General features: G+C 52.4%; 1 protein-coding gene and 1 long non-coding RNA gene across 3 annotated transcripts; one reads left to right on the top strand and one right to left on the bottom strand.

Moving 5' to 3' along the window:
• Positions 1-3,099: 3,099 nt before the first annotated feature.
• LOC120585567 (uncharacterized) lies at positions 3,100-14,298 on the bottom strand. Its single transcript, XR_005648437.1, has 2 exons — positions 9,907-14,298; positions 3,100-4,622 (listed from the first exon to the last, which is right to left on the bottom strand). It is a non-coding gene; the product is annotated as an uncharacterized LOC120585567 (long non-coding RNA).
• LOC120585566 (uncharacterized) lies at positions 13,817-19,480 on the top strand. Of its 2 annotated transcripts, none has more exons than XR_005648436.1 (2): positions 13,817-13,928; positions 18,608-19,480. XR_005648436.1 is itself a non-coding variant. In XM_039841966.1 (2 exons), exons 1-2 carry the CDS (start codon positions 13,843-13,845, stop codon positions 15,755-15,757), a joined length of 744 nt encoding a protein of 247 aa, XP_039697900.1. In that variant the 5' UTR covers positions 13,817-13,842; the 3' UTR covers positions 15,758-15,944. The 2 variants fall into 2 exon arrangements, 1 of the variants encoding a protein (XP_039697900.1); XM_039841966.1 differs by lacking the exon at positions 18,608-19,480 and adding an exon at positions 15,100-15,944.
• The last annotated feature ends 4,752 nt before the right edge of the window (positions 19,481-24,232 follow it).

Below are 24,232 nucleotides of genomic sequence, written 5' to 3'. Positions count from 1 at the left end.
AACGTTCTCTTCCAATTCTGAGAAATCGAGAAGGGGAGGCTGAGGAGGAGCTGGGACACCTCAGCGAGTGGCCCCCGCTGGGCAGAGTGCTGTATTAGACGAAGATAGGCAAAAAACCAGTTCCTCGTGGATCCAAAATCGTGCGCCGGCGTATTTCGCCTTTCCGAATTCGGTGTGGCCGCGTGGTCCTGACCATGGGGAGCCAGCCTCCTTTGCAGACAGACCTGTGCTGCTTAGAAAGACTTTTCTGTTGTTGTTTCCTCCATAAAATCTCCAGCTCTAGTGAAGACCATCTTAAGTGATTTTTGAGATCTAATAAAGTATTCTATTTGGCCTGAAAATCAGAGCCTCGTCGAGGCTGAGTGTCGCGGGGCGATGGCCTTTAAAATCACACGTGTCCCACATTTGCAGCTCCGGTTGTAGTTCAGTAGGACAGCGCTGTTTTAGCAAGTGGCGTAACTGTCTCAGTCGGTAGCCTTCTAACTTACCTTTCATCTTGCTTTTCCTTCCTCCCTTCCCTCCCCACCTAAAATCTATGGAGCTACATAAATGTGGTTATTGAAAAATGCAGAAAACCTATATTGACTCATCAGCAAAGTCTTTTTTTTTTTCCCGAGTGCTTGGAGCAGAGGATGTGTAACTGCCTAAGTGCTCCTGAAAAGCTTTTTGGTGACTGCAGAATTGTATTGCTGCCTGAGTAAGATTTAAGCGCTTTCTGAAGAAGGGCCAGCCAGCTCTTGCTTTCTATTTTTATTACATCCATTGTCGTCAAATGCCCTGGGTGATAGCTAGTGAAAATACCATCGCCTTTGCCCTGGGCTGGTACAGACGGGTTAACAGGCCCAAGGAGCGAGGACACTGACCGGATCACCCGGCCAAGGGTGAACGAGACACTGCAAATCATTGTCATGGAAACTCAGAGCTGCCATGGTCTGAAACGGTCATTTGCAGCACCTCTGTGTCCACGTCTCTCTCCGCCCCTTCCCCCGGTCCCGCCCGCCTAAAAGGACACACCTATCCGCTTAAAATCAAAATCTCTCTCCTGCCCCTTTAGTCCCAGACACTTCTGCCAAAAGTTGATCAAAACAACAATTTAAAAGGAAGGTACGCTGAGAGGCAACACATAAGCTATTGATGCCTTTAAAAGCCAGACTGGTAGTTTTCTGTCCCCCACCGATTAAAAAAATTTTTAAATAGAAGGATTATGTGCTCCCTAGTTATTTATCGTTGAGTTGACATAATAGCTACTCAACTCAGTGCAAGACTTCAAGGGCCAAACCCAGTTGCTAATTTGGTACTGTTTTTACTTCAGCCAGTTAATTCAAACACATAAAATTCCATTATGAAGAGGGACCAAGTATAGTGTTAAGCACCTTACTGACACCGTGATGCATACAGAAAATCACTGAAAAGTGAAAGGAAAAACGCAAATCCAGTCTCGAGTTTTCTGCCGCTGTTGTCATAAGCTGCTGTGACAGGGACGCGACTGTCTCGGAAATGCTTTGTTGACAGTTACATGCCTCTCTCTAGAACGGTAAAATTTTCTCCCAAATTAAAACAAATTTGAGAACACCACTGTTTTGCGGAATGGAATTACTCTGCATAAAGGCTTCAGTGGTTCACAGATTGGTGATATTAATGCCAAACCACAGCAGAGAACATTTCAAAATTTGTGGTTTTCTGGACTGGTTTTATTTCGGTAATTTTTATGTAAAAGAATTACCGTTTAAAGGCTGCCGCTAACAGTCTCTATTTTGAGACATGTAGAAATTGAATCGCTTCTTCATAGATTTTGTTCAGTGACAGCTCAACAAATGGTCCTTTTAATTAAAAGAAATAAGAAAGGCAAATACCCTAAGGGTAAGAGACAATAGGGCACGTTTTCGCTTTGCAAAGATCTGGGATACGAATATTGATGGTGGATGGAATTAGGTACATTCCACAAACATCTATTCGAAGCTTTGGGGAGAAAGAGCCATTTCATAGGGAGAGGCGTTGGTCTCCAAGCCTTTCCTTGAAGGTTCGGGGGGCCTGAGAATATTCGATGGATTGCCGTGTCCCTGACAGGGTAGCGGGAGCCCCAAGAAGGAACTCGGCAGCAGAAAGGGTCTGGCCTGGGTCGACCTGAGTTCAAAGTCAAGGCCTTGGGGCCGCAGAGGACTATCCAGGGAGGGCGGCTGCACTTCAGGGAAATGGCTGCGTGTGGAACACAAGAGCTGAGCTCCGAGAGGACCCCGCTTGGGAGTTTAACCCGCTTTGGCGTCGGGGCAGAGGGTCCGTGCACCCCGAGAAGCCACTGCGGCGCTGCAGGCGGACCTCGGCTGGGGCACGGGCCATACTCTCCTGTGTCCTGTTCTTTGAGACGCTGGCTCGGACTCTGTGGTCGAAGAAAGCACTTTGGAAGGGGGCGTTCGCCAACGGGTCGCTCAAAGAGGCACCCGGGCCGTGGGCTGGAGCCTTTGGACAAGTGACAGGGAGGTGTGGGTCAAGCCTCTCTCTTCCACGGGCCCTGGTGTGGCCAAGGCTGTTAGCCAGCCGGGCTGGTTCATCAGACAGAGGACACGTCACATCCTGTCATTCCCTGCCATTCTCCGCAACCCTCGACTCCTCAGGGGCTGGTGGTACTGCTGGCCTGGGCAGGGAGCAGGGGCTGGGCACCGAGCTCCCTTCTTCATGCGTTCGGAGTCCTTGACTCTGTTTGACATTGGATAAACGTTACAAACACGTCTCCTACAGAGCCCAGCTAGGCGCTTCGGGCACAGTGACAGCCAGAACGCGGTGCCTCATCCCGCAGGATCGGAGCAGAGCCCTTGGATCCACCACCAGTGCTGCTCGGAGCCCGCTCGCCTGCCCCAGCGGACGGAACCGGCCCCCTCAGCACCGCGTGCAACGCTATGAAAAAATCAGTCCACGCGGACTTTATTCCCAAATGCTTTTCCTTCAGACAGATATAACTAATTTCTCATGCGAGCGCCTGTTTCATCTAAGTTGGAAATAACTTGAACTCAGATGCTCCTTGTACCCCAGTGTGTTATCATTTTGTCTTGGGTCAGAATAATCTGAAGGACAAACAGAAACGAGGCAGCATAGTCACTCACATTTGTTCCAATCTCGAGAAATAGCGAAGGTCAATTTCTTTATTCAAAAGCATCTCACTGCCATTTATTAGGTAACTGAATTATATTAATTATATTTGGGGCTCAAAAAGGGAGAAAGATTGTTTCTAGAGCTTTGGGTTTGGAGGCTGTCGCTGGCAGGTGATTTCAGAATGGATTTTTAAAAGCCCGTGATGCTTCACTAAGGGCAGTTTGCATGGTTTCCATGGCGATATTCGGAATGAGTGTAGGAGCAATCAGAGGGGGAGCACATTAAGAGGGGGTTCAGCATCTCTGTTGAATACAAGGTTGCCGAATATTTTGGTATAATTGAGTTATTCTGAAGTCCCCCTTCCTTAATAGATACATTGCATTAGACATCTCTCTACAAAATGAGTCACAGAGCCCGCTTTGCTGGAAATTTACAGCAGTTTCGAAGATGCTAAAAGTACTGGCCCTCTCCTGCTTTGTAGAGATCAAACGAGTAACCGCCCGGATGTCAGCCGGTACCCAGAAGCTCGCTCTGAGGAGTGGCCTCCATGCCACACGGCGAAGGGGCGGGGCGAGGCGCGTGGCGGACACAGCGTGAGGTCCACCCGCGGGGAGCCGGCGTGGTTCTCACTCTGTGGATGCACCACGGCCGGCGGTTCTATCCAGAAGGTCCTTCCTACCACAGTACCAGCAAAGCCAACATTTATGTCCCCGACAAAATAGGGAGTAAAAGCCGGCACGGTAGTTTCGCTGTGCCTTGTCTATGTTTAGGTACGTTCAGACGCACGAGTGGGGACCACCGTGTCCCTGCGGCCTGCCGTGGTCAGCGCCCTAACACGCTGCACCGGCTCAGAGCCCGGTGTGCGAGGCTCCGCCACACAGGCCCACGTCAGCGGACTGTGCCACCTCGGGACCCCCGTGAGGTCCGCACGATGGCGGAACCGCTCAACGACGTCACTAAGTGATGCGTGACCATCATAAAGAACCAAAAACTCAGAGGGTCTTTGTTTATAAATTAGAAATGATTCGAGTTTGTTCCCATAATGTCGTTCCCGCTAACGTCCAGTGGTGCACATGTCTTAGTCGGCTCCGGCTGCTGTAACAAACACGGGGGCCTCGATCAACAGACACTTAGTTCTTAGGTTCTGGGACCTGGGCGTCCACGCTCTAGGAGCCCGCAGACGCGGTGCTGGCGGAGGCCCACGTCCTGGCTCGTCCACGCCGCCCTCCAGCTGACCCCTCGCAGGGCCGACAGCGAGATGGCTGTGGCAGGTCCGCTCTCCCACCGCCCCAATCCTAGTCGCCACCCGCCCTCACGACCCGACTATCTCCCCAAGGCCCGTCTGTTACTCCTCCTAGTTTGGGGTTTTGGGCTTCAGCATATGTGTTTTAGGGGACACCAACATTCAGCCCACAGTGTACCGGCTTCCCCGAAAGAGAAGAAAGGCGTTATCTTTGGCTTTGCTTTGAGAATTGTACCTAACTGTAGATGTCTCCAGGCGGACGTGTCCCAGATTTGAACACCCCTTGTCACACCTGTTGAGATAGAGGGAAAAAAAAGTTAAGAATCATCAAATTCGCCCAGCTAATTAAGTCCCTCTGTCAGAAAATAAAAAAAGTTGTCAAAACAAAATTACTTGGAATAAAATCACAGAACGATGATCACAGAACACGATCCAAGGATTAATGAGAACCCAGAGTCGAGGTCTGCTGGCCTGTGGGGGAGCCCATTAGATCCCAGGCCCAGACCTGTGAAAAATTCTTTATAAAAATAAACTCTGCCCTTTAAGTTCAGAGAAACGCTTTTCCGTTTTATGTGACTCTTTCTGAAAACGTCATGAAGCAAATTCAATGAACCAGAGCTACATCTCTTAAACCGGCGTGCCCTTTGCTTTGCTCCTGACTACCCTACACATGTTTCTGGATCCTTCCTTGAAATAAGGGAAAACCATGATGATTCTCTCTGTCCAAATGGAAAGACAATGAGTCCCAAGTCTAGGCAAGAATGTGGTCAAATTTAGTATCGGGAGAAACTGCCGACGCCTCTCCCTCTATGGCTTCTTTCCAGAGCAGCTTCTGTTCGTTCAACAGCAAATCTAGGCAGTGCCTACCGTGTGCTGGCCGTTGGTTTAGGTGCTTGGCACGCATCACTGGCAAAACAGATCTCTCTCCTTGTGGAGTTTAAGATTCGTTTTCCCCAAGCAGAATTCCAGTCATTCGATAACTCTTGTTTAGAAACTGTCGGTGGTTCCCGAGACAATGGAAAAAGTTAAAAACGAACTCCTCGGTCTTCCGTTAAGACAGTCCACGAGCTGGCTCGAGTCTCCACGTCTTCCTCCTGCTTTCCACCTTCCTCGAGATGGCTTTACACGCGAGGCAAACCGGGAGAGTGTTCCCCTCGGCCTTCCGCCTGCCCCCCAGGCCCCGGTCCTTGCTGGCCTGCTGCCTTATTTCCTCCCTCCCTCCCACCTCCCTTCGGAGCTCTGTCCTCGCGGCCACCGGTCCTCCTCAGCAAACGTGAACCGAGTACCTGCCGCGCCGGGCGCCGTGCTGGATGCGGGGAGCAGACAGTGTTCTCGTGCTTCTATTGTTGAGATGTGGATGAGCCACGCTTGGATTTGAGCACCAAATGCAAGTAAAACTCGGACGAAGGTGAGACGGGACAATGTCACTCAAAGGTCCTTGTGCCCAATTATTGGCCATTGTCAAGAGATAAATTCCAAGAAGGCAGGAGGTTCACTTTTTTTTTTATCCCCAGCACCCGGCACGTTTCCTGGTATGTGGCAGATATTCCGCTAATAATTACTGAATGGGAGAATGACAACTATGAGTAGGACCACGAAATGACTTTGGAAGAAGACTGGCAGGAGATGACAAGGCATTTGAGCGGCCCGGGGTCCACGAAGAGAGGGGGCCAAGAAGCCCTGGAGTGAAGGATAAAACCAGCTGAGAGCGGTGCCTCAGATGCCGCTGAATTGTCACCCAGCTCTGATTTGTCCCCAAGGCTGGTGGGGTCGGGGGCCTGCACACCTCAGGGCTGCCGCTCCCAAGCTTCCTTGGTGAACTCAAGCAAATTTCTTCACTGACTTAAATTTCCCTGTGGCTAAAATGAGAATATTAATAGGGCCCACGTTATAAGTCTTTATGAGGTTTAAATTAAATAACAGATCTTACAGTGAGAGCAGGATCTGGCCCATAATTGAACACTCAATAAGTATCGGAGCTTCTTATTAGGAAGAAGCACCTCCAGGAGTTCTTAGCCCAGAAGGAGGGGGAGGGATGCAGCAGACACCTGCAGCATCCACCGGCCAATGCCCGTGAACTTAACCCCCTGCGCGGTGGGGGCCGACACAGACCCGCTGTGTGGACGTTAAAGAAATGACCGCCGAACGGAGTCGACGAAATGCATTCACTCGCTTTACTATAGTCACTTAATCGCCTGATTGGAATAACGAAGGCTGACGAAGAAGGGGACATCCTGCCAGAGAAGACAACGGGGCGGCTTTGCTTAGGTCCAAAATGACTGAGATGCGTTTCGTCTGTTCTGGGCTTCCTGGAAGATGATTCCGCTGTGACGATAACACCGAGCCTGGCTGTCGCTTCATAACGGAAGAAGACACGCTTCATTAAGACGGCACATCACACCAGCCGCTGTCACCTCGCTCTTGCCACGGCTCGCTTCACACCTCTTCCGGCACCTGCCGATGCTCTGCGTGTGTTCGTGCCCAGCTCCTTCCCCTGGCAAACTGCCGCCATTGTCTCGGGCTGTGTCTGAAGAGGCTGGCACACCCGGCCTCCGGAACTTCCTCTCAAAACGTCTGCTACAAATGTCACGCTGCTCGATTCCGTCCATCATCAAACTGAGCAAAGAGCTGACCTGAGGCGGGCTCCACCGACCAGAACCCGCAAACAGCAGAGGAAGTGCAGGCGAGTCGTGGAGCGTTTGGGGGCGCTGCACTGATGGACAGGGAGGGCGGAGGGAGAGTCCGGTGAGGCCGGGCAGGAGGTCCCCTGGCCCGAGGACCGGGAGGGGCCCCGCTCACTGCGCTGGACGCCAGGCGCCGGCAGATTCGGCCGCTTCGTTCTTAAGTTTGCTTTTCCCGAGGGCGCGTGTGAGTCTCCGAGATGCCCTCCCGTCCGGTTCCATTTCAGGTGACTTCCTTTCATGACGTCGAGTGATATCCGCCCCACCCCCTTCTCTTTGAGAGAGATTGGTAAACACATCCCGTGGCAGCAATGGCATATTTGTCCCCTCCTTTGTCTCTTCTCGAATAATCGACATCGACCACAGCCATCGACTAGCTAGAATGAACAGCAAAGGAGTCTTCGCGCTGACTCTGGACGTTTAAAAATGTATGCTGGGCGCCAGCCCCTCCATTCTATTTGAAATCAACGTTCCATGGTCATGAGACCGTGCTTTACTTCAGGCTGGTGGTGGATGGGGGTGGAATATTTTGCTTATTTGGGTAGTTTTTCTTTAAAGTGGTAGAAACCGAGTTCTCTCTCCCTGTCTGGCCCCTGTGAAGTCTAAGGATAGTGAAACAGCCGCTGTCAGATCGCCCCAGGGAATTCCGAGACAGCTTAATCCTTCGCCTGGTACGGGCAGTCCCAGAGCAGCTCAGAATCTGATAATGTTGTTTCTTCTTGCAGAAACGGTCTGTAGGCTTAACTCGCTGGCACGCTCATCCTCTGTCATTTTCCTCCACGTTGTAATTGTTGCAATGATTTATAGAAAACATTTTTCGAGAGGCAGGTTCCATCTGCCACGCTTTTTGCAGAAAGTCTCAGAGACGCGGGTACCTGTCGTCAGCGGGGAAAGTAATTTTCCTTCTCCTCTTCTGGGTTCTGGGCTGAGCACCCCCCCGCCCCCCACCTCGTGATAAAAGACAGATTAATAGGAGAAAAAAAAAACAATTTTAATTAAATATAAGAGCCCCACAAAGACACCAGACTCAAAAGGCAGCCAGGCAACTGAGGCTTCTGTGCCCTCCTGAGCCACAGACAGGGCTGGGGTCTGGGGGTGCCGAGGGGAAGGGGGACAATTCACTTGGAAGGCGAGAAGAGGAAATGTTTGGGGACAAGTACTCCTCTCAGGTGCAAGTTATCTCTGACAGCAGCTCACTTCCAGCACAGGCCTCTTTCTCACATCCATTCCCTTGGTAAACGTAGATGCCCCTCACCAAAGGGAAAGTTTTAGGCTGTTTTCAGTGCTTCTCCTGTGTCTGCAGTGTCTTAAAAATAATCCGCTCAAAATAACCCCTTTGCCATAGATGCATATTTAGAGGTGGCGCATCCAGCCAGCCAGTCCTGGGAAGCCACAGGTCGGCCGGGGGACGGGATCTGTGCTGGGACAGGCCTGCCTCAGCACAGTCCCCCACGCCCTGTGCAGCCTCCCGCTCCATTGCCCTGAAATCACAAACTATAAATCGCGCCTGTAAATCCTTCCTACAGGTTCCGCTCTGCAGATTAAACAAGGCCGGGTTGTGCAACCCCCAGGACCGTCTTCAACACCTAATTAGCATGATGTACGTCCTGCCATTTTCATTATTTCACAGGACGTGGGGGCCGAGGGCAGAGAGAGGGTAAGACAAGGCCGAAGAGGAAAAAAAGAGAAGGTTTAACATGACAAGAGGGAAAACAAAAGTTTCTTTTTTTAAAAGAGAGAGTTTGATAAATACAGGAATAGAAAAAAGGGACATTTTTCTGTGACAGCTGAGTGGAAAAAAAATTAACGCGAAAGACAAATTCATGGACAAAACGTGTATTGGGTTCAGAGGCCAAGACAGAGACTCCTTGCCAAAACGGCACTGTTTGAGCAACTGCAGATGAAATCATTTAGATCTACATTTTTCTATAAGGCCTGGAAACGTCAACAGTTTCTGTAATCTTCCTGGGGCTTGGCTCTGGGGAACCTGTGTGTCTGGCTGGGAGCTGTCCCACCCCTAGACTCGGTCAGAGACACAGAAGCTGTTTAACAATCATGGCCAGGAGGCCGTGACAGACAGACAGACCCTCCCTGACTCGCTTGGAGGAGGAAGTAACGTCACCTCCAGCCTACGGCCTTCATCCAAGCCCTGCTCCTCCATCCTGCCTCCCCGGACAAGGATGTAACAGTCAGGGTGCTTTTCAGAGGCCCGAGAAATGCCAGGGCGCTCATGGTTCCTTTGAAGAAAGCGGGGTGGGGGGTTGGGGCGGCGGGGGGCGGGGAGTAGTTCTGTAGTTCTTGTGTATTATTCCGTATTTCAGTCTCGAGTAGCTTAGGAGAGAGAAAGCAGTACAGAAGTTCGTATTATATTTGGATTAAACTCCTGGGGCTGTATGTGTTCTGCAATTAGAATGTAAAACAAAAAAGCAAAGCCAACAAAAAAAACAACAATAATAAAACACATCTGCCTGCCTGTCTTGGGGAGAGGAAAAAGAGACTTAATGCTATAGTTCGGATTTAGTGCGTAGACGCCGCCTTTCTGAGATGACCCTGGCGTACTGCTCTGTGTCTATATCCCAGCCGAGCGGGCAGTGGAATTTAAATTTTTCATCGTAAAGTGGCTTTAGCCTCACTTTTTCTCCCCTCTATTAAATAATGCATACCGTTGGGACTTCTGGCTAGGCTGCCGGCAGCCACGGTTTGAATTACAATTGGGAGCTACCGCTGTGTGAAACCAGATAAGTTGGCTTCTCGCTGTCAGCTGGGTGCCTTGAAGATAAAACAAGGAGGGCCTTCTGTGAGCTTAGAAAACCCTGCAGGAGAACTTGTTTTTCCTGGAAAAGAATAGTAAAGGGACTCAAAACGCGGAAATCTGAAGTAAATCAACATGCAGACCTTTTCCAGTGCCGAATAAGCGAGGCCCCTTCATGCTGCCTGGCCGTTTCTAGGCCAGGGTGGGCCAGAAATCCTCCGCTCTTTCGTGAACCCTCGCCTCGTACCATTTGGCTCGAACTCTAGAAAAGTAATTTAAGATCAAAAAGACACGGTAGGTATGCCAACTCTGGCTGAGGTGCCACCCGGGAACGTGTCGGTGCTTATGGTATGACGTGTCTGCATCCGGGTTCCGTCCTGCTGGCGGTGGGGACTTGCAGGGCCTGACTTCATTCCGCTGCAGGCTTAACGGGGCTTTTAAAATCCCTTCCCGTCTGCTTCTGCAGTACCCACTCATTCATGCCGCAAACGCCTGGAGCTGTTCTCGGGGTGTCGAGGGCTCACCTCCAAACACCACCAACACAACCGGTTGACAAGACCGGGCCGAGCATCGCGTTTATTGGGGAGGGCCGTCGGCAGCTCAGCCAGCTGCCACAGCGTCCCCGGGGAGGAAGGCAGGGTCGGGACGTCCTGGGGACTGGTAGCTTGTTTAAGGCTGGAATTTCTCTGGGAGGGGAGGTCCGAACAGGACTGGGTAAGAACCACGATGTACGGTGCAGACTGGGTGGAGAGGCGAGGATTTGGAGGCAGGCGAGAGCCTGCTGCGGTGGGGACGTGTTGTTAACGCAGTCAGCGGGACAGGACAGTCTGTCTGCTCGGGAGTCACAAGGGGCCATGCACGTGGAAGCCGGCGGCCGACGAAACCACAGAAATCCCTGCGTCTGTGGAGCTGGCGTTCCAGAAATTTCAATCGCCTTGCAGTCGTAAACAAAAATGAATAGTTTAACTTGTGTGCCAGTCACGACTTCCTCATTCAGTCACTGAACGGGGCTGTTTGGAAGCTTCCAGATGCCTGGCCTTGAACGAGGTGTGATGGCGAGACTCAGACCGCAGGACCGTCACTGCCCAGTGGGTGACACCGACTCCCGAATAGATGCTTATTAAGATGAGCTAGTAAGTGATTCCCAAGAAAGACTTATTTATCTGGTAAAATTAGCTGGTGTTCCAGCAGCTGAGTTCACAAAGGCAAGGCCAGTGTAGACGAGGAGAAGTGAGTGGGAGGGGAGTGGATCCGCAGGCCGCTCACCGCGGTCCGAGGCGGTTGCGTCTCTTTCAGAGGGACTGTGTGCACAAGACCAAGGTCACTGCGTCTCTTCGTCCTTGCGACTCGGCTTGGGACGGCTGTCCCCATCTGTCCCTCTGCTTCCCCGACTGCTCTGTCACCCTGCAGGCGGTTCTAACACTCAATGAGGGGTTACAAAATCCGTAGCACTTGGACGGCCTGGCAGACAGGGTACCGTGGGAGGTGGGAGGTGGCGGCTGAGTTGACAGGAGAGGGCACGCCCTGTCTGGGGGTTCGCATGCCCGCCGGGGGCCAACGGGTGCAGAAGAAAAGGCAGCTTCCTGACTCAGCTCCTTAGCTCTGACTGCAAGGACTCGGTGTCGCAAAGCTGGGCTTGGCCCACGGTGGCCTCTCTGGGGAGCCTTGCGCTGGTGGCAGAAGCTGCCCTGCCCTTCCCTGCCCCAGCTGGGGCTTGACCACTTACAACCCCTCCTTTTCCAGAACTTTCACCCCTGCAGGGGGACCCCAGGGCTTCGTCTCATTTTACAGAAAAGTTAATGGCGTAATCATTTCACTAGAAACAACCTTCATTTAGAGGAAAGAGATAAATCAGTCTTTTGGGTTTAAAATATAGGTCACTGTGCTATAATTAAGACATGTTTAATTCTTAAGCATCTCGTTTAATGTATATCTTCCAAATGTCATTCTAACTCAGAAATCGTGTTCGTGCATATCATGCAACCTGGAAAACACACATCTGTATTCGTAAGTTGTTAAAAATGAAGGGATGTTAGTGGCCGTGGAGTGCTCATCCCATTTTTCAGGTGAAAACACAAAGCCAGAGGTGGGCACTAGACCCCGATCACGGAGCGTGTCCGAGGGGGAGCCGAGCCGAACCCCGCAGGCTCCGCCCGGTTTCTGCCCTTCTGCTTTGCCTAAGATTTTCTTCTAAGGAAGCAGCGTGAGTCAGCAGACAGAACCATCTCCTTTTGCAAATTGTTTTTAAAAATTAACAAAGTAATGCATCCAAGTTGAAAACAAGCAACACAGAAATCCATAAAGGAGAATATTAAGCCTCTCCGCCCCCCTCAACTCTGTTCCTGCAGACCCGTTTTCAACGTGTACCGTGTGTGGACACTTATCCGACTTTTGTATATTGTCGCCAAAATGGCGCCGCGTTTTGCAATTTGATCTTTTTCAGTAATATGTCACGGGCACCCTTCCATCTACAGACTGTTGTTCATCTCTTGTCTGCGGTGCACGTCACGGTGGGCGGTTTATGACCTTTTTCAACATTCCTTTATTGATGGCTAATCCAAAACTGTTTCAGTGAACATCTTTTTCACGCACCCTTTACCAGCTGTGCTAATATTTCTACAGTAGATTCCTAAAGGTGGAATTTCTGGGCCAAAGGGTTTCGCCGTTGTACATTACGGATTCAAATTTTGCTGGAAACTGCCAAAGTGCCACCCCCTCTCCCCCCGCAAAACAAGCAGAGCCGAACAGCCGCTGAGGCCAGCAGCAGGGCGCGTGGGAGCGCTCTGCTCTCCGACGCCCCCAGGACGGCCTCGGACCATCTCTGTGTCTCAGCGAGCAAGTCCCCGAGCTCAGCAGGCTGTGCGGTAAGCCCGGCCACGGCGGACAGGGCCAGGCGCTGCGCTGGCCTTGGTGGAGTCTGTCCGGGGGTCGCCGGCGTGCCTGCCACCAGAGTGCACCCATACCTTTTCGGCTTCTCCTCGAGCCCTCCCCCCCGTTTCTGAGATCCGCGAGATGTCTGTACCTGCCGTGCACCTGGCGAGCCACACCGTCGGGCTTCAGACCAAGGCCAGAGTCACGTCAAACCTCAGCCTGGGTGATGGACGCAGGACCCTGCCATGGGGGGGAAGACGTTTCCGATCCTGGAAGCCCAGCGGTCCCCGCAGGCGGAGGCTGTGTCCTGGGTCCCCGGAACCTCACGGCACAGTTCAGAGCTCAGGCTTCGCATGCGAATCCTGCTCCTGTCTACCTCAGTCCTTCCTTTTCCTCCTCCGTAAACGCAAATAAAGGCGCTAACTTCCTCAAGGGTTGCGCCGAAGATCACGCAGAGTCGCCGGAGTCTCAGACGAGCGACGTCCACCCATGAAACTCAGCAGGGACGTTAGCTGTGAGCCTCGTGTCCTCAGTGGCGTCGTTGGTGTCATTTTAACCCTTTACCAACGTTATTCACAACACGTTAATGATAATATCACTTAATACTATTACCCAACTTCTTATTTGTCCTATTGGTTATTCGTCGGTGTATAACAAATGACCGAAAAGCCCAGCGGTTTGAAAACAGTGACATGTGTCATCTCAGCCAGCTCCGTGGGCGAGGGCACCGGCACGGCTTCGCTTTGCTTCGGGGTTTCTCCCAAGGCCAAAATCAAGGTCTTGGCCAGGGCTACCGTCATCTCCCGGTTCAGTGGGCGAAGAGCCGCTCCCAAGCCCAGTCGTGTGGTTGTCGGCGGGATCCGGTTCCTCGTGAGCCAAGGCCGAGGGCGGCCCTGAGTCCTCGTCACATGGCTTTCGGCGGCGGGGCACCCTGCTTCATCGAGGCAGGCAAGACCAGGCGGCAGCAGGAGGAGGGTGCCAGGGAGCCAGGCGTCTCGCTTTCTCAGTTTCTGTACTTTAATCTCAGAAGTAACATCTCATCGCTGCTGCCACATGCTATTCTTTGGAAACAAGTGACTCGGTCCAGCCCACACAGAAGGAGCGGGAGTAACGAGGCAGCAAACTCTGGCAGGGAGGGCCGCTGAGTCATTTCAGAAGTGGCCTTGCACAATAGCTCTCCCCGACGCTCTGGGGCTCGGGAGAGAAGGATGAAACACAGACATTTACAAGCACCCTCTGACCGCGTCATTAAAGACCTTACTGGTTTTAGGCCGTGTTCCGGTTTGAAAGGCACGTAAGTATTCTGCTTGCCAAATTTTCTCTACAGGAAAAAAGAAAAATAACGTTCGACAGAACAATAAAACAGAGCACGTTTGAAATGGAGCCAGATGCACTGGAAGACTCTGAGGCTGGTGTCGGCCTAGCTGTAAACAACAGCCACCAGACTGGAGAAGAAACTGCCATTCTCAGGAGCCTCTGATTCAGTTCATTGCCAGCACGACGGGGGCGGATCGCTTCCGAGGGAGAAAAGAAAACGTTTTTTAAAAAGCCAAAGACGCTTTCAATCTGGGTAAATAAAGGGGAAAATGACTAAGTCAGCTTCACTGAACTGCTCGGCACTTTCACCTTCTGGGAATCTGCTAAGGAGGCAGCAGCTGTTTATTCAGAGGAGAAGGAATCGGCTAAGGGTTTTGATACAGGGAAGGCCTCTGGAAAAAATAAAATGAAATTCGTATTTTGTTTCTTGCATCCAGACAAGATTTCGAATGGTTCTAATAGTTTAATGCAAATAAGTAAATTTACCAAAGTATGAAAAAAATTCGTTTTCTAGCTTTAAAGGATGCATTTCCGTGTATGACCCAAACTCAGAATTCATCAAGTAATAGAATCGTAAGTTTCAATACACAAAAAATTAAAAATGCCTCCATTGCCAAAAAAAAGGTAGAAGTAAAGGCATAATATGAAATGATATAAAACAAGCTTAAAAAAATATTTGCAACACATATATGATCTTGAGAGAAGAAAACGTTAATTTTTTCCACATCTCCAGATTTCTCTGTGTCCCTTAGGCCACGTGGCCAGCCACCATCTCACTGCAGGCCCAGGCCGGCCCGCCCCACGAAAGGGCTGGCCCTGGAAATGAGGGGTGAGGCTCCCTGCCAGGCAGAAGAGGGACCTCGGGGTGGTCATGGTCCACGACAAAACGCACTGGCAAAGGCGGACTCATCTTCTCAGCTCAAGGCTTTGAGGCCTTCTCCGATCCAGGGGCTCCCGGCGGGAAAGGGAGAAAGAAAAAAGGACTATTTGTGATTTCGACTATGTATTATCTACTTTGGGAGAGAAAAAGACCCACATGTAATGACTTAGCAATTAAATGCAGAACAGCACGGTCGAGCTCCACTGCCGGAAGCGGGGTGCAGCCCGCCAGAGCTCTTCATTAACCCCTACTCCTTTCCCCTTCTTAGAGAGCGACAGATTCCAAGAGGACAAAGCGGGAGAGTGCGGCGTGGAGAAGGCAGGGTGGGGGGCCCTGCCTGCGCCAGGCTCTGGTCTCCTCCCCTCCAGCGGCCAGGTGGGCCCCTCAGCCCACGGCCTCCTGCCCTTCAGGCGCCATCACAGGCCTGCATGGCCGGGAAGCGTCCCAGCTGCTCTCCCCTGCTCACCGACACCTTCCCTCCCCTCACTCCCTGTCCCGTGGGTCTCTGCTCCAGGGACAGCACGCGCGGTGTCTCTGGCACGTGGCACAGCGTCCCCCTGGCCTGCCCCGCCGCCCCCACTGCTCCTCGCCCCGTTCCTCCGTGTGGCTCCAGCACGGGGACCCCGCACTGCAGGAAGCGCGCGAGAGCGAGACGCCCCTGGTTTCGGGGCAGGAAGGAGGTCCTGGAGCGGTCAGCGACTGCACTGCACGGTGGACGCGCTTCCTGCACCCTGCAACCTCCCCAGCACCCCGCAACCTCCCTGACACCCTGCAACCTCCGGAGTCATCCGCGCACCTGGAAACCCCGCGGGTCAGCCTCCGCCCGACGCGGGCCTCACCTGCACGGGGTACGCGGGCCTCCGCGCGGGGCTCTGAGGCTTGGGACAGTGTCCGTGGTGAAGGCGCTGGTGCGCGCGGAGCGCTGAGAATGGCTGCGGTTGACCTTGATGATCCAGCGCCTGGAAGCTCGGCCAGAACCCAAATCCCCAGACTAGGAGTCGACCCATCTGTTACATTTTGTTTCCTAAAGCATAAAAAAAAATCTATTATATCTTAGAGATTTTCTGCCAGCGAATAACTAACTCCAAGGGCGTTCTGTTGGCAATGAAACGAAACGCGCAAACGAAACGCGCAAACGAAACGCGCAAATGAACGCCAAGCGCACGGCCAAGCGCACGGCGCTGCTCCGTGGAGAGCGCGGAGCGACTCCCCTGGGCGCGCAGGTGCGACGCGCGGGCTGCGAGGGTCTTGGCTCCGCCGAGTGCGTGGCTGCGTCCTCGCGGACTTGTACGAATCCCGGCTCCGAAAACGCGGTAGGAATGTGACCGGCAATGACCGGCGCTCGGACCGGGCCTGTGTGGCCGGGAGTGGACGGAGCGAGCAGAGGCAGCCCCGGGCTCAGAGAAGCCGGGACAGAAAAGTCTGGAACAGGCCGGTGGGCGAGCCGGTCCGTGGGGGGAGTCAGGGGTGATGGGGTGCAGAGCGTCAGGGCCCGCGCGGGGAGGTGCGGCAGCGGGCAGTGTGGACAGGGCAGAGCGCCGCACTGGCCGCAGGACCCCCGTCCCCGAGGGCCGTTTCCGGCGGTAAACCTCACTGCAGGACAAGTCATTCATCACGGACAGGATCCGTGTGTGCGTCGGTGGTGGGCCCAGTGTGCAGGAAGAAGGCAGGTGGGGGTCCGGCAAGTCCTAGTAACTGTGCCTGAGCTGCCACCCGCCTGGGTGGCTCCAGGCGGTAGCTGTGAGGAGTGATGATCTCAGGGGACAGAGACGTGTCACCCCGCGGGCGGCATGGCCTCCACCGGGGAGAGGGGGCGGCTGGGAATCTGTCCTTCACAGAGAGAGCAACAGCAGAAGGATGGGGCTCCCCGCTCCTGCTTGCAAGCCTGGCCTCTCTCCACCCGCCGCATCTGGGGCTCGGACACCTCGCATTCTCCTTGGGTGCGGTCGGCGCTCAGCGACTGCCTAGCTCGGGGGGAGCCGCGTGGGGGAGGCGCCCCGACACTAGAATTCTCTTTCCTAGCCTTTTTAATGCGTAGGCCGCAGAGCCAATATGGAGAACCCGCTAATTCAGAAAAAGAAAGCTTTTCGGTGGAATTATTTCAATAGACTGTGCATTCGGATAATTACGCAAGCCTCGGCTTTCCTTCAGCATCGCCCACACAGACGAGGTAATGTCGTCTGCCGTGAGAAAAATGCCCTTTCTCCCACGACAGGGCGAGTGCGAGGTCTGGAAACCAACACTGTATCGGTGTGAGGGCAGCGGTATGAGATCAGATGGAAACACAAGATCTCAGGCATGTCGTTTTTTTAAACAGTAAAGGAGCTCTTATGAGGAAATACGCAGTGTCCAGGGGTGAGCTGATTCAGGAGCGATCAAAGCATGAGAGCTAGTGGACTGAGGGGCCAAGGCCAAGATCCAGACCAAGGCCAAGACCAAGCGGACGGCTGAGGCTGACGAGTCAGGCCTGCCTGGAGCAGGGCCGTTCAGTAGCCTGAGCTCAGTCCACACAGACCACATGTGATGACTCGCAAGTGGTCCAAACTGCGAGGAGGCGGGGCTCCTCGGGGAGCCCTCCCCCCATTGCGGTGTCCCTTGATTGTGTGGGACGCTGTCTCTGGGTCTCACCCAACCCAAACCGAGTGTAGATGAAATGCACCCTAGCAAAACGAAAGGCAGACTTCTTAGTAGATATTTTCTGCACAAATTATTAAAACGACTTCCAATTGTTTCCTTTTGTCATTCGTGATGCCTGGATTTTTTTTCTTTTTCAAAGTTCATTAGAGGAAGCAAGACACAAGTAGTTACCCATAGAGAATTCAGCCATACTGGCAAGTTCCTTGAGGCAGAATCTGTGTTTTTCCCATTTCTTTTATACTCCCATGTCTACATCAGTGCTCGGCACACAGTGGGACTTTAAATATTACCTTTGTTAAGGAAACCGAAGCGGCGTTGTGTCTAAGCCATGGTATTCTCGGGGTTAGGTGTGAGGTCCGTTCGCGTGTCCCCTGACTCAACTTAAGTCGCTGATTCGCACTCTGGGCTGCACGGGTTATGACCACCCCACGCCAAACCGCTTCCTTTTACGGTTTCACAAGAATAGATTAGATCTGGGAATTTGAGTTCTTTGACAAATAAGTTTACTTTTTAGCCTCTCTTATTCTTAAGAAAGAGAACTAAATACAAGTGCTAAAAAAATTTTAAAAAGTCTGCTGCTAACATCCTAAGAAATTTGTTTCTATAGTTTTTAAGGCTTTCATGTCATTTCGTCCTCCCGTCCTCAGCGGGATATTCTGATTATTTTGTTCGTCCACCAACTGCCAGGACTCATCTCTTTCATTCCAATATTTCTTATTTTTCCTAGTATTTTCTGTTACTGTAACTGAGAATACTTCCTGATAACTACCACGTGCTCCCCGCCCCCTTTTCTAGACCATTCTTTCTCCTTCCCATCAGTCTTTGGTGCATCGATGACTCATTTTTAACTGTTGCCTTACAAAAGACGGACCCTGCGGGTCTCCAAAGATCTGGCACCCCAAGAGTGTGACCGTTAATTTTCCGTCCCGTTTCTTTACAAGGACGAAAATGTTTTGCCATAACACTGGCTTGGAATTCCTCTTTCTAAGGCGAACGATTTGCATCTCCTGTGACTCGGATCTGACTCATTAAGCTCCCTACTTTCTTCTAAAAATCCCTCTCTGTTGATCCAGTTCATTCGTATTATCGTAATTCTGAAGCCGCGTGTGTTTCCATTTTAAAAGAGAAATGTCTCTTAGGAAAAAAGGAAGCAGACTCCATTCGTAAACGCATCCGTGAGCATGGAGCCCAGACGTGAGAAGGGAAACAGTGACTCACGCAGCTGGTTCCCGAGAAATCATTTACATCGACCGTGGATGTTCCAGCTTCTCTGCCCGGCGAATTTCCCACGCCCCGATACTGTTCTCGTTCCGTGCTCAGCCTTATCATTACGGCAGGTCGAATCATTTCACACATGTTTAGCATTTATTAGCTTCCCGACTCTTCGAATCTAATCTATGACTTTTTATGGAAATTTCGAATTATAGATATGTAAATTAAATACGTAACCGAATGATAGAAGATAAGTTTTAAGTACTTGGAAGAAATTAAAACCTGATTTCTGATATATAAGTAAAGCAGTATACTTGGTGCAATTATGAGTGTTAATGAGGTTACTTATAATTAGTTACAGATACATTATCAAGCACGCCGAATGATTAATTTGACAAGTTTCGAGACAGTTCTCCTACTAATAAATGGAATCGGAATCCACTTGCCGTGAAAACTGTGTGAGATTTACTAATACGACGCAAGACAGGAGCTTTTGCTGAGCTGGTGTCACAGCCGTCTCCAGCTGCTGCCCGGCGGCCATGGTCCCGCCCAAACCCTCGCTCCCATCTCACAAGCTGTGCGACCTTAAACAGGTTGCTTAATCTCGCTGTGGTTCGTGTCCTCATTTTTAAAACGAACGAGTGACAATATGACGACCTCGCTGAGGGTGCTGGGTGAGTCGGTCGTCGTCCTGCGTGTGGGACACACAACGGAGACGCGTAGGTGCCTGGCGAAGTGTCACGGTCCCTTCGTGACCCACAGAACTTCACGTCACATGTCCCAGCGGACATTCAGTCATCCCGAAACAAGCCTGACGGTTTCTTTCTTTGCTGCTTCGTCTGGGGCTCGCTCGGAACCTGAGTGTCACGTTCCTCTTTGTTCTTCCAAATGAACACGGTGACGATGACATTTTCAAGTGTATATGATCAGTTTCCACTCTAAAATGTATTTCCCCGTGAGCACCCCCGGGTGCAGTGAACCCTGACTCTGTGGGTACCCGCTCCCCGTCCCTCCCAAGATGCTGTTCTCATAAACGGCAGCCGTTCGGTTTCTAAAATTGAAGACTACGACCTTTTTTCCTCCACTACTTTGGCTACAAAGTGGGTTTTGGCTACAGAGCGGGTTTGCCTCATAGAGGGTTTTCTTCAAGCGTTTGGAAATGTGGCAAAAACCTTTTTCGGAATTCAAAGACAGCTCTGTGCCCACATAGATTATGTCCCGGTTATTTGTCATTAAACGGAGCAGAGGGGCTTGTTTGCCTCTGAACTTAAATGCCCCCTTTCCTGAAGGGGGACAGGTTAAGTTAGAGCCCCCACAATTTGTTTTTGTGATGGGGAAGGAGATCCACAGAATAGATCATAGTTGGGGAATAACTTTTATTTTTTCCTTTGGATAATAAGAAACAGAAATATTTCATAGCACCAACTTCTATGAAGAAAATTCCTCTTGGAAACCACCTGCTCCAGTGTCTGGTGTCTGTAGGGGCGGATAACAGGAAGAAGCGACGCTTCCGCCTCTTTCCCCTCAAAGGATGGTTTTTCCCCACCTCCCTGGGCCTGGCGCTCCGAGGTGCCTAGAAAGTCTGTCCAGTGAAGCCAGCGCAGGCAAGGCTGCCGCCTCACAGCAGTGCAGACTGGGGGCTGGGCCCAGTGTTCTTTGGGTCCCGGTCCACACTGAGTAATAAAAGGGACATAATCTTAATGTTCTCAGTCCCTAAACCTTTAATAAGCAAATGTTAACACCTCTCAAACGATATCTGAAACATAACCCTTACAAACGGACATTTCAGATTCACAGGCGGGATCTTTCTGAAAATAAAAACTCACCGAAGTGTGTTTCTGCTGTAGGGCGCTGTCTGCAGAGAGAACATGACATTGCTGTCAGCCCAGGCCTCCAGCCCAGCCCAGGCCGCAGGAAAAATGGGATAGAGAGGGAATTCACATGTGCAGTTACAGACCTGCCGGTCGGGCTGACACCAGCATAAACGGCTCGTATTCAGAAAACCAGGAGTGACCCCGCCCTGCTCCTTGGACTCACGGACAGGCACAGACAGTGAGCGGTTATGCCTCATGCCAGAAATAGCGCGTCTGCCCCGACCTCATTTTCCTGCAGGTTCAGATGGGGGCGCCGCGGATCGTAGAGATGTTCAGCCTGCGGGTCGGCGACACCACCCAGCCAAGCTCCGAGGGCCCCTCTCCCCCCTCTGTCTTACTGCGAGAGCCCCAGGGTCGCGTCTGTGTGCGCTGGGCCAGCCTGGACCGTCAGTTCCATGGTATCCACAGCCCGGGGCTCACCATGCTTGGTTCGGGCAGATGTGGCTGACCCTTGCGACGGGCTCCGGACGCTGCCCACCACACATCGCTTGCCGGTCAGCGCGCGGACCTCCTGCCCTGAGGAACGAGGTGGCCGCCTCCTCGCCTCTGGCCAGCGCTGTCAGCGCGGCCGGCCGGCCGCTGTGTGTGACCCGAGCTGCGAGCGCTCACTGCGTCCGGGCGCACCTTCCTCCCGCGGCGTGAGGGGCCTTCCGGCCGACGGCTCTGCCGGTGGGTCCCAGCAACAGCCGCACTGTGCCCGATCTCCCGCTCCCCTCGGTTCTTCTCCCTCGAGGTCACCTCCTTCAGGGGCCCCGTGGTCGGGCACGTGCACCCCCCGGGCCCCAGTGGTCGACAGGGCTCTCGATCTTCCACAGCCGCTGTCGAGTCAGCCAACCGGCAGACGGCAGCGAGGAGGATGGCGGTGGCGGACCCCATGCCCCAGATACACATGGGGACCCCGACCCCGGACTCGATTCCGACAGGCCTGGGCTCTAACCTGGGGCCGGCCACTTACTAGAGCTGTGACCTTGGTGAATCACTTAACCTTGTCACAGTTCCGTTTTCTCGCCTCCAAAATAGGACGATTATACTTAGCAAGCATGAGCACTTTGAGATTTGAAAGAGAGGTTATGAACGTGCGCTGTTTGTAAGAAGCTCTCCACACAGGGTGTGTGTTAGGTGCCAGGAGACCTACTGGACTTGTCGCCAGGATTCAGGAGGATGTGGGGGTGGCTGGGACTTGCCATCGAGGCAACTAAAAGCTATTTGCAAGAGGGCTTTAGAGTCTTCCCAGAGAGACTCGTGGTGATGGGAGGGTCCGGGCACAAGGCGCTTGAGTCCCTGGGGACACGTTAGCCTTCGGAAAGAAGGAGCGATTTTCAGTTCAGTGTGATGACACCTCTCTGAGCTCAACCCCCAGCCAGGCTCACGTCTCCCTAAGTCCCTAGTGAAGAAGCTGAGCTTTTTCTTGATCAGGGGCAAACTTTGAAAAGCCGGTGGAATGTGAATTGTTTCTGTCAGGGTGACTCCATTTGTATAAGAGATGGTGAGACATGGGAAAATTAATTACATGTATTCGTACATCCATATATACAGCATCCATCTATATCCTTATGTGTCATATAATAGATGGATATAGTATGTCCATAATATATATATATATACACTCAAAATACATATCAAATATATTCTATGTTTACCAGCCTAACAAATATAGAGGTAAACTTTTCTTAAGAAATTATCCTGTGGACTTTATCACTTTATACAATTTTTGTTGAGACTAATGAAAATGACAGTTTCTATTTCTTTATCTTTGATCTACGAAAGGACAGAAAAATACTAGGTTTCGTTGGCCACCAGAAGATGTTTTGGGCAACTACAATTAACGATGAATCACCACTTGAAAGCAGATCTTACATAATAGAAATGCCCCCTCCTTTTTGGAAGCTGTTATCAACTAAAACGAGTCACTGGTGATGTTTACGTCTTTGGGAATCGGCAGGAAAGCCACGAAAAGCCTCAAAAGAGGATGACGAATAAGGTCTCAGGTGTCCCTGCCTGAAACCTTGACCAACTCAAAGCTTGAAAATACGAACTTCAGAATTTCCATGTGTCTTTACATCACGAGTGGACAAATGAAGAAGAAATTGGACATTAGCTTGACTGTTCACAAAACAACCTACAACAGTTACAAGCTGGTAATAGAACAAAATCGTGCACGTGAAATGAACATCTCGGAAATCTCAGAAAAGGAAGGTGACAGTGCTTGTTTGGGGCTGAATGGTGAACCCTTCAAAATTTGCATGTGAAATCCTAAGATCCGCATCTCAGCATGTATGTGGAGACAGGGTCTTCAGAGAAGCGATTAGGGCGCACGAGGCCACTGGGGCAGGCTCAGGCCCACCATGACTGGTGTCCCTTCGAGAACAGGAGGTCAGGGCAGGGACAAACACGCAGAGGGAGGACTGTGCGAGGGCGCAGAGAGAAGGCGGCATCTCCACAGGAGAGAGGCCTCGGGACGGAACGACCCGGCTGATGCTTGGTCTTGGGTTTCTGGCCTCCAGAGTCTGCACACGGCAGGTCACGGCTCTCGAGGCGGCTGTCCCAGGGGACCGAGGCAGCGCGTGACATCTTTACGACCTAGCTCAGAAGTCACAGGGTGTCGTTTCGCCCACACTCACGGGCTGAAGTGGTCGCAGTTCCTGCCCGGGTCCGGGGCGGGGGGACGTGGACCTGCTGCCCTCTCAGCGAGAGGAACCTCAGAGTCTCGTCGTGAGAGGAGCCAGTGAGTCGGGAGACTGGCCGTGGCTGTCTTTCGAAGGTGCCACCTGCCGCAGGGGAGAACAGCGCGACCGCAGACCCTCGGATGAGCTGTGTGGCGTCGGGGAGCAGAGACGGCTGCTTCCGCTCCCCGTTGGGCACCCCCATCCTGTCGCAGCCAACGCAGCAGGGGTCGGGCAGAGAGGCACCTGTATTCCGCAGGGGTGAGCCTCCCCCTGCTCCCCGAAAGACGGGGAGACGCGCTAAGGGGCAGAGAGCGGGTGCGGGAGAGCCCGCAGGCTCCAAGGGCGTCCGGGCTGCGAAGAAGGTTTTCTCCACGGGAAAGTGGTGTCGCCCGTGCACCAGATGGGGTCACCGCCGCCCTCAGGAAGGCTAGTGTTGGGGTGGGGACGGGGTGAAGCCCGAGAAGCAGCAGTATCAGGCGACCGAGCTCTGAGAACGGTGTCGGCCCCTCCAGGAGACGCCAGCGCGGCAGACAGGGCAAGGGCGCCCCGCCGAGTCCAAAGCGCCCTCGGGGCCTGGGGCTCCTCCTGGTTCCACGTGGCGGGTAAAGCCTGCCCCTCCGGTCAGTGGCGGCGAGGGTCAGCAGCACCACGGCGTTGTCCTGAAATGTTCGGGTGTCAGCCCTTTGAACCCAGGTCAGCCCGGTGATCCGGGCCCCACAGCAGAGACCGGCTTCAAAATCTCGAACGGGTGGCCGTGACGGAACAGGGGACCGCAGGCCTGGCTCTCCCTCTGAGGGAAATTAAAACGCGAGGCGGCTTTTCTCAGTGAGTTAGAGATCTGATCTTTGGACTAAATTAACTAAGAAGTGGACAGACCTTGGGAGGGATCGACTTCTGAAGTCCCCTCGGGGCTGTTCCCGAAAGTTTAGGACACAGAACGAACGCATTGTTCTGTTTCTCCAAATCAATGAGTACAGCCAGGGTCTCACACAACTCATCTCAGGGGGAAAAA

The sequence above is a fragment of the Pteropus medius genome, unplaced genomic scaffold, assembly GCF_902729225.1.
Source record: "Pteropus medius unplaced genomic scaffold, Ma_sr-lr_union100, whole genome shotgun sequence".
Taxonomy (NCBI): Eukaryota; Metazoa; Chordata; class Mammalia; order Chiroptera; family Pteropodidae; genus Pteropus; species Pteropus medius.
This window is presented reverse-complemented; position numbering and strand designations above follow the sequence as displayed.